Source organism: Chrysemys picta, unplaced genomic scaffold, assembly GCF_011386835.1.
Source record: "Chrysemys picta bellii isolate R12L10 unplaced genomic scaffold, ASM1138683v2 scaf1293, whole genome shotgun sequence".
In the NCBI taxonomy this organism is placed as follows: Eukaryota; Metazoa; Chordata; order Testudines; family Emydidae; genus Chrysemys; species Chrysemys picta.
In genome coordinates this window covers 3,513-16,170 of record NW_027054000.1, presented here as the reverse complement: position 1 = coordinate 16,170, position 12,658 = coordinate 3,513, and the positions used below count along the sequence as shown (strand labels likewise).

The window sequence follows — 12,658 nt, the reverse complement described above, 5'->3', positions numbered from 1 at the left end:
GCCAATGTACATGGCAGAGGGGCATTGCTGGCACATGATGGCATATATCACATTGGTAGATGTGCAGGTGAACGAGCCCCTGATGGTATGGCTGATGTGATTAGGCCCTATGATGATGTCACTTGAATAGATATGTGGACAGAGTTGGCATCGGGGTTTGTTACAAGGATAGGTTCCTGGGTTAGTGGTTTTGTTCAGTGATGTGTGGTTGCTGGTGAGTATTTGCTTTAGGTTGGGGGGTTGTCTGTTTAGGTTGGGGGGTTGTCTTTTTTTTCTCTTAATTAATTGGCCTCTCAGAGTTGGTAAGACAACTCCCACCTGTTTATGCTCTCTGTATGTGTGTGTATATATCTCCTCAATATATGTTCCATTCTATATGCATCCGAAGAAGTGGGCTGTAGTCCACGAAAGCTTATGCTCTAATAAATTTGTTAGTCTCTAAGGTGCCACAAGTACTCCTGTTCTTCTTCTTTTTGCGGATACAGACTAACACGGCTGTTACTCTGAAACCTGAAATACCAAGTGCACCTTCTTCTCTCTCTACTGTAGAATATCACTAGGAGTCTAGTTACAGGCTGCTGAGCTGAATTCATGTTGGGCCAGTGGTGTACTACCACTGAGGCTCCCCTACTATAAGTTGAATTCACTAAGAGCCTAAATTACTGAGTGTTGTGGGGAGTCCTGAAGCTATATTGCTGAGCGGTTGGAGGAGTGGAGCAGTTTGCAGGATGACTGGAACGGCTCAAGGGACAGGTGGTGGAGCGGATCAGTTCATGGAACGGCTGGAGAGGCTCGCGGGATGGCTGGTGGAGCGGAGCGGCTGGTGGAGTGGCGTGTGGTAAAGGCTGCAGCAGAAGCCCATGGAGAGACGGGGCAGTCGGCCTTGGATGACGTAAGGTGTCCCTTAACACCGCTCTACCCCCCGCCCCTCCAGGCTGGGAGGTCAAACTCTGCAGATCAACTTTTGAACTCTGGGGCTGCACTGACCAGGGACAGAGACTTTTGGGTTGTTGGACTTTTGGGTGATATTTTGGGTTGCTGGACTTAAGACCCTGAGGGGAAAAGGACACTGCCAAAGTTACTTGGGGGTGGGTCTTTTGCTCACAGTTTGTGTTAGGAATCCTGTTTGTGGTGTTTCCCCAACATAATGCCACATTTTTTCCCTCCTTCATTAAAAGGATTTTCCTACACTCAGACTCCGTGCTTGCGAGAGGGGAAGTATTGCCTCTTAGATACGCCCGGGGGGTGGTATGTAATTGTCCCACTGGGTGGGGGCTCGAGCCGCTGTTGCATTGTGTTATTGAAATGGAACCCCTAGTTACTGAACTCGGCCCTTGTTGCTGTCAATTCAGACGGGCAGAAGGGTTACACTACTTTGGTCAGTTGTGTCAGGGAACTAGCTTGGCTGGGCGGCAAACAGTCAGCAGCTCTGGCCCTCTGGCTGGGGCTGAGCAAACAGGTTCAATATTAGCAGGCCCAGGCCCTGGGTCAGGGCGGGTCAACAAACAGTCAGTAGCTCAGGCCCTCGGGCAGGGGCTGAGCAAACAGTTGAACAGTAAACCCCAGGCTCCTGGGGAGATGGGGAGATGGGTGGCATGGGGGACGCAGGCCCACCCACTCTACTGTGTCCCAGCTCGGGGCCCTAGCAGCGGCAAAAGACCCGCTCCTGTGCCAGTGGGGATCCTGACCGCAGCACACTGACATTGGCTCTGGCAGTGCTGCAGCCAGACTAGGGTCGGCTGCCCCCGGGCTACTTCCTACCTCCCGCTCTAGAGGTATCTGGGTCTGGACAGTGTCCTCCATGGGGTCACACACCAAGGGCGGTAGCTGGGAGCGGTTGGTTTGGCAGCTCCTCGGGGTAACTGGCAAACGGCAGGCCTGGCAGTTCCTCAGGGTAATGGGAGAGCGGTAGGCTTGGCAGCGTCTCTGGGCTCGGGCTAGCATCAGGCGTTGGCTGGTTTGGCCAGTCCTCGGGTCGGACGCCCATCGCCGTGGTCTCCCCACTGGGAGCTACACCACAGGCATCTGGTCTCTCCAGTGGCTGAGTTTCAAGTGAACTCTGGGGTCGGGTTTTTATACTTCCTGTCCTGTGCCTTCACCTCTGAGGGGTGGGCACAGGGTTTGCTGGCTCTACCCACTTTAGTGTTCAGAGAGGCTCATCCCCCTCCGGGGCGTTGGGAGACAGACTGCCTCACTACAGGATAATATCGATGTTTAGTTTGAAGCCTTTTTCCAATTTTTATTAATTTCAACTTTCAGGAAACTGTGGGGCAGGGTCAGACAATTATTTAACGACAGTTTATACTGAAAAAGATAATGTTTTGCGTACTTTGCCCATCTGTAAATTTCAATTATTAAGGATGGAAATATTTTTGTCAGGCTCTGTGTGTGCGGTGAAATCGATGTTTAGCGACAATCACTGATGTATTTTAATCCTTCCAAGCCTAATATCACTGTAAGAGATTTACACAGGTATCTGGGGGTAGCAACAGAGGAGGGGAATTCTGCTGGGTGGGACTGAGGGGAACCGTCAGAGCTGTGTTGGGAGCCCAGAGATGGGATAGCAGGGCGCAACGTGTTTGGATTGAGAGGCACCATCAGAGCTGGGATAGGGAAGGATTGGGATGGATGGGACTCAGAGATGTGTTGGGGGGATCCCAGGACTGCTCTAGCAGGCTTCTGTTGGTCAACATTATGGGGCACCAGAAGAGCTGTGTGGGGAATCCAGGGTAGGGATAGCAGTGGGCTGTATATCGGGATAGAACATCATTAATAGAGCTGTGGAGAGTGGGGGGATCTTAGCACTGGGATAGCATTGAGCTGTGGTTCAGGAGTGAGTAAGGACATAAGAAGATAAGAACAGCCATACTGGGTCAGACCAAAGGTCCAACTAGCCCAGAATCCTGTCTTCCAGCAGAGGCCAATACCAGGTGCCCCAGAGGGAATGAACAGAACAGGGAATCATCAAGTGATCCATCCCCTGTCGCCCGTTCCCATCTTCTGGCAAAAAGAAGCTAGGGACTCCATCCCTGCCCATCCTGGCTAATAGCCATTGATGGACCTACCCTCCATGAATTTATCTAGTGCTTTTTTGAACCCTGTTATAGTCTTGGCCTCCACAACATCCCCTGGAAAAGAGTTCCACAGGTTGACTGGTCGTTGTGTGAAGCAATACATCCTTTTGTTTGTTTTAAACCTGCTTCCTATTAATTTCATTGGGTGACCCAAGATAAGTAGATGTTAGCTGAGGTTTTCCCTGTGGCTAATTTCATTTGTCCCCATCTTCTTTGTTCTCCTGTTGATAGGGTGACCAGGTGGGATGAAAAAAATATTGGGACACATGGGTCGGGGGTTCCGCCGGCAGAGCAAAAAGAAAAACAGACGAGTCCCAGTCGGGATGCAGGACAAACGCCTAAATATCGTGACAGTCCCGATTTTATCGGGACATCTGGTCACCCTACCTGTTGATCCAAACAAGCTGCTGGCGCTTTCCTTATTGACCATGGAAAAGTCGGAATGAGCCAGAGTGGCATTTTAACCAATAAAATAGGTGCAAAACCCAGCATCTACTGATAGAGACACTCAAGAAGAATAGTTTACAAATGAGAACAGCCGTATAACATGCTGTCTGTGACCCGTTCTGGGCCAGAAACATTTTAACTCTAAAAAGACCCAGAGCACTTGTTTCTGAAGCCGCTCAGGAGATCAAAATGACACACACAGCACAACTACCTGAGAACAACGCTACGCTACAGAAAACCTCTTCTAAACACCTTCACTTGCTGACGCCAGGCTATAAATAGGTTTATTCATAGTACCCACATGGATACTAGGTTCCGAAAAGGCTCCAGTGATTAAAATGATGGGCATGATACAACTATCTGAGAAGAACTCTATACTACAAAAAACTCTGCAGAATTCACCTTCAGGTGCCTGCTCCAGTCAGTAAATAGCCTTATTAATAAAAGCACCTCAATGCTTGGTTCTGAAGCTTTATTTATAAAGCTGTTCTAGGTCTAATATGGGCACTTGTAGGTGGATTTGGAAGTGATTTTCTGTAGGATAGTGTCACTCTTAATTAGTGTGTTATGTGTATCATTTTTGCCCTCTGTACCACTTCAGAACAGAGTGCCCATGGCGATTTTATCGATAAAGCTGTTTATTGACGGGGCAGGCAATTGATGGTATGTTTCGAAGCAGTTTTCTATGGCATAGCGTTATTCTCAGTTTGTTGTATTATGTGAATCATTTTGGTCCCCTGTGCCTGTTTGGAACCCAGTGTTCTGTGCCGTTCTATCAACAAAGGTGCTTATTGCCCGGAACGGGAACTTGAAGTTGGGTTTGGAAGCGATTTTCCATGGCATAGTGTTATTCTATGTTGGTTGTCTTATGTGGATGCTTTTTGTCCCCAGTACGTCTTTGGAACCGATTGTTCTGGGTCCTTATTGGTGTTAATAATGGTTCTGGTCCAGAATGGGTTAATCATAGACTTATAGAAATGTGGGGCTGGAACGAACCCCCAAAAGTAATCCAGTCCAGCAGCTCCCAGCACTGAGGCAGGGCCTAGTAATCCTAGACATTCCCAGCCAAGGGTTTGTCCAACCTAGCCTTAACCACCCCCATAGCCCAGCCTCTCCAGCGCTGGAAAGAGGGACGGGAAGGACGGTGGCATGGAGGGAGGGAGCAGCTCACATATTTTGTCACTGTCTGTGTTCATCTTCCTGGAGTGAGGACATCTCACTGAGATACTAATGCCAGCGTACACCTGTCTGAGCCTGCTACACTTTCCACATGCTCCCGTGCTGAGGAGCTGCGCCTAGCGGAGATGTGGCTGCTGGTTAATTTCATACAGTGGGATAGCGCAGCTCTGGAGTGGCCCTGGAGAGGGTGGAGAATTGGACTCAGTGGCCCTGTGATCTGTCCTTTCCTTGGCCATGCTTCTGCTGGCTGATGCTGGGTCAATCATGTCCCCTTTCTGGGCGGTAATGCGGCAGGCCGGGCTCATCAGGTGGTTCGTCTGGGAGAAGGAAAGCTCGAATTTCAAATAAGAAGGTCAGGCAGGGTGGCTAGTTTGCAAGAGTTATGTCAATACCACATGCTCTAGGAGTCTGCACGACCAGCTTCAGCTTCCAGTGTACGGAAAACTAGAAAAGTTTAGGTTTAAGTGAAAGCACTCTCGTGTTGTCCTGTTTCGGCCAGCCATCTATCGGTCGGATGGCCTTGTCTCCCCTGACACCTCCTCGCACAGAGTAAAGTTACCAAGTGCTTTGGGCTGAAAGAACCCCGGGTAACACCAGGACAATGATTAGGTGGTGGGATATGGCCCTTTCCCCCTAGGGGCGGCTGGTCTTGACCCAGCCCCAGAATGAGTCGGGGACTGGCTGGCTCAGGGGATGGGGAAAGAGATATGGGACCTTTACCCTGTTGGGGGCTCTGGTTCCAGATTTTGTCATTCCCATCAGTGCGCAGTGAGTTGTGGAGGCTCAGCCTGTTGCCCCAGACTTTGATATTCCTGCGTGTACCCCAGAATTTTATAGTACTGCAGTCAGCCCCTCTTGTGCGTTCAACCACTGCCAGCTGAAACTGAAACATCCCATAGCTAGGAAAATCTTAGGCCTTTGCGAGGCAAGGCTAAAGAACTGCATGCTTGCAGTTTGCTAATCCGAACGGGAGGATGGGACAGTAATTTAACGGATTATTAATATGGAAGAGAGTGAGTGACTCCTTCCTTGGTTGTAAGTGCCCCTGGCATATGGTGGTTAGGACTAGAAATACTAGAAATGTTTTGAGATAACGAGTAGTTTGTTGAAATGAGAATTGGTGATGTAGGAGAGGTTACTATGCTGACCTTCTAGGGGTCACTGGCTCCGTGCTTTGTTTAAAGTTAGCTATAAAAGATTAGACAAAAGAATTTGCATTGGAGCAGTCCGAGGAAGTTTTCTCTGGGCAAGGACCTGATATCTATGTTCTCCAGCAGTAAGAAGGAAGAGAGCGCCTGCCGGAAGTCTGGCTGCTGATTCCGCCAAACCATTTCGTCACGCTAGGTAAATATAAATGTTTTGAAATGCTCTAAACCTTTTGGTGTGTGTGTGTGTGTGTGTGTGTGTGTGTGTGTGTGTGCGCGTGTGCACGCACACTCCTGCTTGTGCCAATTACCTATCACGGAGATGAGCTGTGCTCCCATTGATTTATTCCTGAAACCACCTGGAAAGAAACAGTTAAGTTACCATGGCTTTGGGTTCTGAGAAACCCAGCGTAACAGGCCCAGCCCCATAGGTGGGCAGGTGCCCCTATCCCAAACTCCACCAGTCGTGGAGCAGGTGGGCTGAGAGCTGATTGGACCACATATTCCCAGCTCCACAGAGGGGATCTGTGTAGCGATGTGGGTTGTGGGGACGGGGCGCTGTGTGAGTGTGGGGAGCTCTCCCTGTTCCTCATCTCCTTCCCGGGAATTGGGGGGGCAATTGTCATCTGCGCTGCCCTCGAGCTGGTTATAAACCTGTCTCTTTTTTGCCTGTATCCTATAATTGCCAATTTCCCGACACTCCCTGGTATGTATGACTCTTCCTCACTGAGCACTCGCTACCGGGGGCAGGCGGTCCAGTGGGTTAGAGCAGGGGGCTTGGAGCCACGTCTCCTGGGTTTTAGCCCAGCTCGGAGAGGGGAGTGGGGTCTAGTGCATTAGAGGAGGGCGGTCGGGCAGTCTGGACTCCTGGGTTCTCATTTGGGCTCTGGATACACCGTGTGATCTCTAGGCTTTGTCATCTGCCTCTTCAAACCCCAGAGTATCATTTACCTCCCCGTATAATGTTTGTTCCCCGTGATCTCACCACTTAACTTCCACACAGCCCCAAGACCCTCTCACACACTCTCTCTGTCCCCCCTACTCAGGAGCAGCTAATCAACCTCACAGACCAGGATATTTTCTACACACTAAATATGCTTTAATGCACTGGAGGTGGAGGAGTTGCAGAGGGAGGGTCAATCCGTGGGTTCCCAGGAGGTTTATTAGCAGGATCCTTGTTACTGAATGAGCAGGCGCTATCGGGCACTGGATGCTCTTGGCTGCAGGGAGGGTTTCTTCAGGGGATTGTAATTGCTCAGCTCTTCATTCACAGCCCCCCGGGCTGGGCAAGTCCAGACTCTGTTTCTGCAGGACACACAGCAAGTGAGGTTAAGAGCAGCGGGGATGAGATCAGACTATGCAGCGTCTGGTCTAGTTGCAAATAGGAAGGGAGACTTGCAGGGGAAACCAGGCGCTGCACAGGTTCAGAGTGAGGTACTCTCCCCTTATGGTCAGTGCTAATCCCTGTGTACCAGGGGGCGCTTTGCTGCAGAGAGCAGCATGGGGGGCTCAGCTGAGGACTATCCCCGCAGTCAGTGCTTTCCCCCTCCCCCCACAGCACTATATTCTAGCAGTAGGCGATGCTGTGCTGGTGGAGTTCCCGTGTTTCGTAGCATCTGTGACTCCCGGTGTCCAACGTGCAAGGCTCTGTTCTGTCTCCCATAAGAGGTCCCTGGCACACAGGATTCCTAGTGACTACTGGATTCTCCTTTGCTCCCTGTGCTACACAGTTACACAGAGGCTGCGCCCCTCCCCAGAGTCAGTTTTGTTTCTTTCTTTCATTGCCTCTTTTCTCTCCAGTGACCTTACAGGCCACCTGCCCCAGTCCCCTCTCTCATTGGATCCATCCCTCCACCCCCACTCACCCTGCTGGGACTCCCCCTCTGAGCTCAGGCCCCCTCAGCTGGAATGGGGACACTTGGGGTTGGGCGGGTACAGGAAACATGGGCGTCATCATCCTACCCAGTGAAGATGGGTCAGAACCTGTGGTTCCCTGCAGCAGATTGGTTGTGAAGTCCTCCGGGCATGTGAGATCTCCCACAGGCAGGAGAATGGGGAACCTCTAGGAGGCCAGGAGATCCCATGGAAATGGGAATGTGATCTGGGGTCCTTCCCCTTTGTGGGGCGCCAGCTCCAATCCAACCCCAGGAGTGGAGGGGAGTGGCTGGCTCAGAGGGAGGGGGAACACCAGACCGTTCCTCTCTAGGTATGCTGTCCGCTCACCCTGCTGATGCTCACCTGTGGGGCTCGGCTTCTTTGCGAGCAGCGATGCTAGGAGGCTGCAGCGTTCCGTGAGGGGTGTCTCCTCAATCTGGGACGACTTTATTTTGACGTGGAAGAAGTTTTGTTTTGTGGGGTCATACTGGGTCCACTTTCTGTCCCTGCCCTCATCCTCTGTGAGCATCCTGGGGAGAAATTAAACACACCACATAGAGGTTAGTACCTGGGCTTGGAAAGGCTGAGAACTTGCTCCTGCCAAAGTGTGACACTCTGGAGGCAGGGGTCATTAGGAGCCAATTTGCAAAGTTTGGCTCCTTTCCAAAATGACTGCCATCCTCGATTGTTTCCAAAATGCATGAAGACACAGGCTCCCTAAGTTAAGATGTCTGCTTCCGCCTGTTCTCCTCATATGGGATGACACTACAGGTTTCCCTTTATAAAGATGGCTGCTCTTTCCCATTGATCTTGATGACATTGAAGCCACAGGCTGCCATGAGTCATGATGGTTACCATTGGCCTATGGCCCTTTCCAAAGAGAGACCCCCACTAGGAAAGATGTCCACTGTTTCCCATTGTTTGGACTGGGACTGAAGCCACACTTCCCTCAGGGAATATGGACTTCCTTTGTGCTCAGAGACATTGGAAGGGGCAGAGTGGGGAACTGAACAATATGTGTGTGTGTCGGGTGGGGGACCGGGACAGGGAAAACCACTGAAGTGTTAGGGATTATGGGGGCACCAGTAGGAGGCTCTAACCAGGAAGACTGTCTGATGCCACCATTGGCCCTCATTTAAGATGGCCTCTCTCACTTGTACTAACTTTAGTAGCTTCTATGTAACATATGGAATAGAAAAAGTGTTATCATCCCCATGCAATGAGACTATAGTATCTGTTTTTTCCCCAAATACAGAGGAGAATTATTTATTGAACAGTTTTGCCTTTTCTGCCTTACGATTGATAATTCTGCCATTTCCAGCTAGTAATGGACCAATCTCATAGTCAGAATTCTAGTTTCCTAATATATTCAAAGAACTCTTTATTGTCCTTAACTCTGCTGGTCGTAGATTTCTCTGTGTGTCTCTTTGCTTCTCTTTTCAATTTTCTACAATTCCTAATGTCTGATTTATATTCATTAGTATCAGCTTCCCCTTTCTTCTACGTGTTGGATATTATCTTTTTAATTTTCACAGTTGTCTCCTTCCCTTCTCTAATTTGGGAGTGAACGGATCCAAACTGGGTGGTTAAGATGAAAACAGGGAATGTTTTAATTTTAAAGATTTCTTTTGGAGTTTTTCTTGCAAGAGTCAGTATGCAGTGCCGGACCGCACCGGCTTCCGATGCGGGGATTTAAAGGGGAGCCCAGAGCCCTTTAAATTCCGCACACAGCTGTGGCGGCTGGGCTGGGGCCAGGATTTGAAGGGCTCAGGGCTCCCTGCAGCAGCGGGAGCTCCGGCCTTTTGAATCCACGCCCAAGCCGCAGGGCCAGCTCCAGGCACCAGCTTAACAAGCAGGTCCTTGGGGTGGCCAAGGGAGAGGGGCGGCACCTGCGGCAATTAGGGGGCGGCAGGTCCCTGACTCCCTCTAGGAGCGAAGGACCTGGCGCTGAACTGCTGCTGCCGATCGCGGCTTTTTTTCCCCCAATTGCCGCTGCCGATTGTGATCGCGGCTTTTTTTTTTTTTTTTGCTTGGGGCAGCAGAAATGCTGGAGCCGACCCTACCGAGCTGGCTGCCGGGCTGGGGCCGGAATTTAAAGGGATTGGAGCTCCCTTCCACTGTGGGGAGCCCAGAGCCCTTTAAATCCCGCCCGAAGCTCCGGTCGCTGGGCTGGCACCGGGATTTAAAGGGCTCGGGGCTCCCCGCACCGGAAGGAGCTCTGGGCCCTTTAAATCCCGGCCCCCGCCCGGCAAGGCTTGGGGCTCCCTGCAGCTGCGGGAGCTCCGGCCTTTTGAATCTATGCCTGAGCCGGTTGCCGGGCTGGGGCCGGGATTTAAAGGGCTCAGAGCTCCCCTCCGCTGTGGGGAGCCCAGAGCCCTTTGAATCCTGCCCGCGGCTCTGGCGGCTGGGCTGGGGCCGGGATTTAAAGGGCTCAAGCCTCTGCGGTGGCCGGAGCCCCGGGCCCTTTAATTTGCCCCTGCACCCTGGGAGCTCCCAGCCACCTCAGGACTCCGGCAGTACCGGTAAGTCCTGTAAGTTACTTTCACCCCTGCCTGTATAGTGTTTGTAGCATGGACATCCCCTGATCTTGTGTGGCCGGGCTGTGCAAGGGCAGGCAGAGCTTTGAGATCATTGGCGACTAGCTAAAAGCCATGTTTCCTTGAATGAGGATGCGTGTATTTGTGGGATCACTGACATCTTGATGAGGGAAGAAGGGAATTATCACTAACTTGGACTCAGGGGGCTCAGATATAACCTCCCTGAAGTAAGATCAGCTCTAGGTCATGGGCTTCAACCAGTTAGATTAATTATTTTCCAAAGGGACCTGTTCTTTGCCATGGCATTGAGCCTGCTTTTCCTCGACGTTGTGTTCCCCTGGCCAAAGAGTGACAGCTGCTCTCATGGTCTGGCTCAGGGGATCAGAGGATAGTGGGGGATTCCCTTACCCGGTCCTGGCGAACTCCGCAGTCCATTGCATCATCGTGCGGTTCAGCACTTCCTCAGCCTGTGTGTGTGTAGAGTTGGCTCCTGCCAGGGACCACAGAGTTCCGAACTGGTAGAGGAGCTCAGAGCCATGTGGCACCCCTGTCCATTCTGCTGTAGACAATCCACTGGGGCGCTGGTTGAAGCTGTAGGCAAACACGGGATTGCCGGCCTCTGTTTCTAGCCTGGTCAGCTCGGCTACTGGGCACAAAATGATGTAGTCACCAACAATTTGTTCCATGGCCCATCGATACTGTGCCTCGCCCTGCTTCTCCCCCTCCTGGCTGTACCACCGAGCCACAGCCTGGACGGCCCCTTCTGGTGCCCCTGGCACCATGAGCTTCAACACAAGCAGCAGCTCCTCCATACCGACGTTGCTGGCGTTCTGCAGCTGTAAGGTGGGGGCAGAAAAGAGTAGTAGGTAGGAGCCTTCGTTGGCAGTGAAACCAGCTGCGATGGGTATAGGCTGGCTCTGCTTAGCCTGCAGGAGTCTTGATGGTGAATCAGGCAGGAAATCCCCATCTGTTGTCGGCACAAAGGGCAGCCCCAGCAGCTCCCTGTGGCGCAAGATGGAGAACTCGTGTTTGGGGAACTCCCCGGGTTCTTTCCCCTGCAGGCAGCCCACCAAGGCCGTGTTATCGCTATCGGTGCAGCCCAGCAGCTGGCCCAGCCTCTGGCCTCTCTCCTTGGCCTCCTCAAGCGAACTTGAAGCCAAGGGTCCTGTCGGGGATCCGCTCTGCAGCATGGCGCGGGTGAAGAGGGGCCGGCTCCCCGGGGAGAGGAGGTGGAAGCCGACTGACGCAGCCCCAGAGCCATGGCCGGAAAGCATCACGTGGGCTGGATCCCCACCAAAGGCGGCTGCATTGTCCCGCAGCCAGCGCAGCGCCAGGCGCTGGTCCCACAGGCCGGCATTCCCCGGGGCGGCCGGGGGCAGAGACAAAAAGCCCAGCGCCCCCAGCCGGTAGTTCATGGAGGCCACGATCATTTTCCCGGTTGCTGCTAAAAAGCGCCCATCATAGATCTCAACGGAGGCTGCCCCGGTGAAGAACCCACCGCCGTGGATCCAGATGAGGATGGGGGCTGGTGTAGGGGGCCGGGGATGGGGCACCCAGACATTGAGGAAGAGGCAGTCCTCAGATTGCGGCGTGGTGGGTGTCAATAATTTGGTCTCAGGGTAACTAGGAAGCGGAGGCTGGTGGCAGACATTGCCGAAGCTGGTGGTTTCCAGGATTTGGCTCCAGGGCTGGTGGGGAAGCGGTTTCTGGAAGCGCAAGGTCCCCACGGGGGGCTCGGCGTAGGGGATGCCCAGGAAGGCCGTCACTGTGCTGGAGCCAGCCTGGAGGCGCTTGCCCCGGATGGGGCCACTGGTGGTGAGCACCACGGTGCCGTTGTCATTGGAGCCAGAGCTGAAGCTTGGCAGGGAGAGGAGGAACAGGCAGGGGAGCGCAGGGAGGACTCCCAGCATTGCAGCAGCTGGAAGGGAAACCCCCCCGCCCCAGGAGGGAGTTATAGGAAACGGGATCTGGGGTTTTTCCCTTCTAGAGGGCACTGGCTCCCTTCCAGTCCCAGCCACCTAAATCCAGACAGCAGGAGGTAGCTCCCTACATCAGCCTAGATCCCCGTTAAGAAATACAGTCCCCTGGTCTTTTCTGTTCATGCTCCAGCTCCCTGCTGAGCTCCCTGATCAGCATCAACCATAAGAACATAAGAACGGCCACACTAGGTCAGACCAAAGGTCCATCTGGCCCAGTGTCCTGTCTTCCCACAGTGGCCAATGCCAGGTGCCCCCGAGGGAATGAACAGAACAGGTGATTATCAAGTGATCTATCCCCTGTCGCCCACTCCAGATTCTGGCAAACAGAGCCTAGGGGTACCGTCCCTGCCCATCCTGGCTAATAGTCATTGGTGGATCTGTCTTTCCATGAACTTATCTAGTTCTTTTTTGATCCTTGTTAT

At 52.5% G+C, this 12,658-nt stretch overlaps 1 protein-coding gene across 1 annotated transcript; it reads right to left on the bottom strand.

Moving 5' to 3' along the window:
- Positions 1 to 10,661: 10,661 nt before the first annotated feature.
- Positions 10,662 to 12,167, bottom strand: LOC135979849 (acetylcholinesterase-like). The gene has a single exon (XM_065580015.1). The coding sequence runs from the start codon at positions 12,165 to 12,167 to the stop codon at positions 10,662 to 10,664; it is 1,506 nt and encodes a 501-aa protein (XP_065436087.1).
- Positions 12,168 to 12,658: the final 491 nt, after the last annotated feature.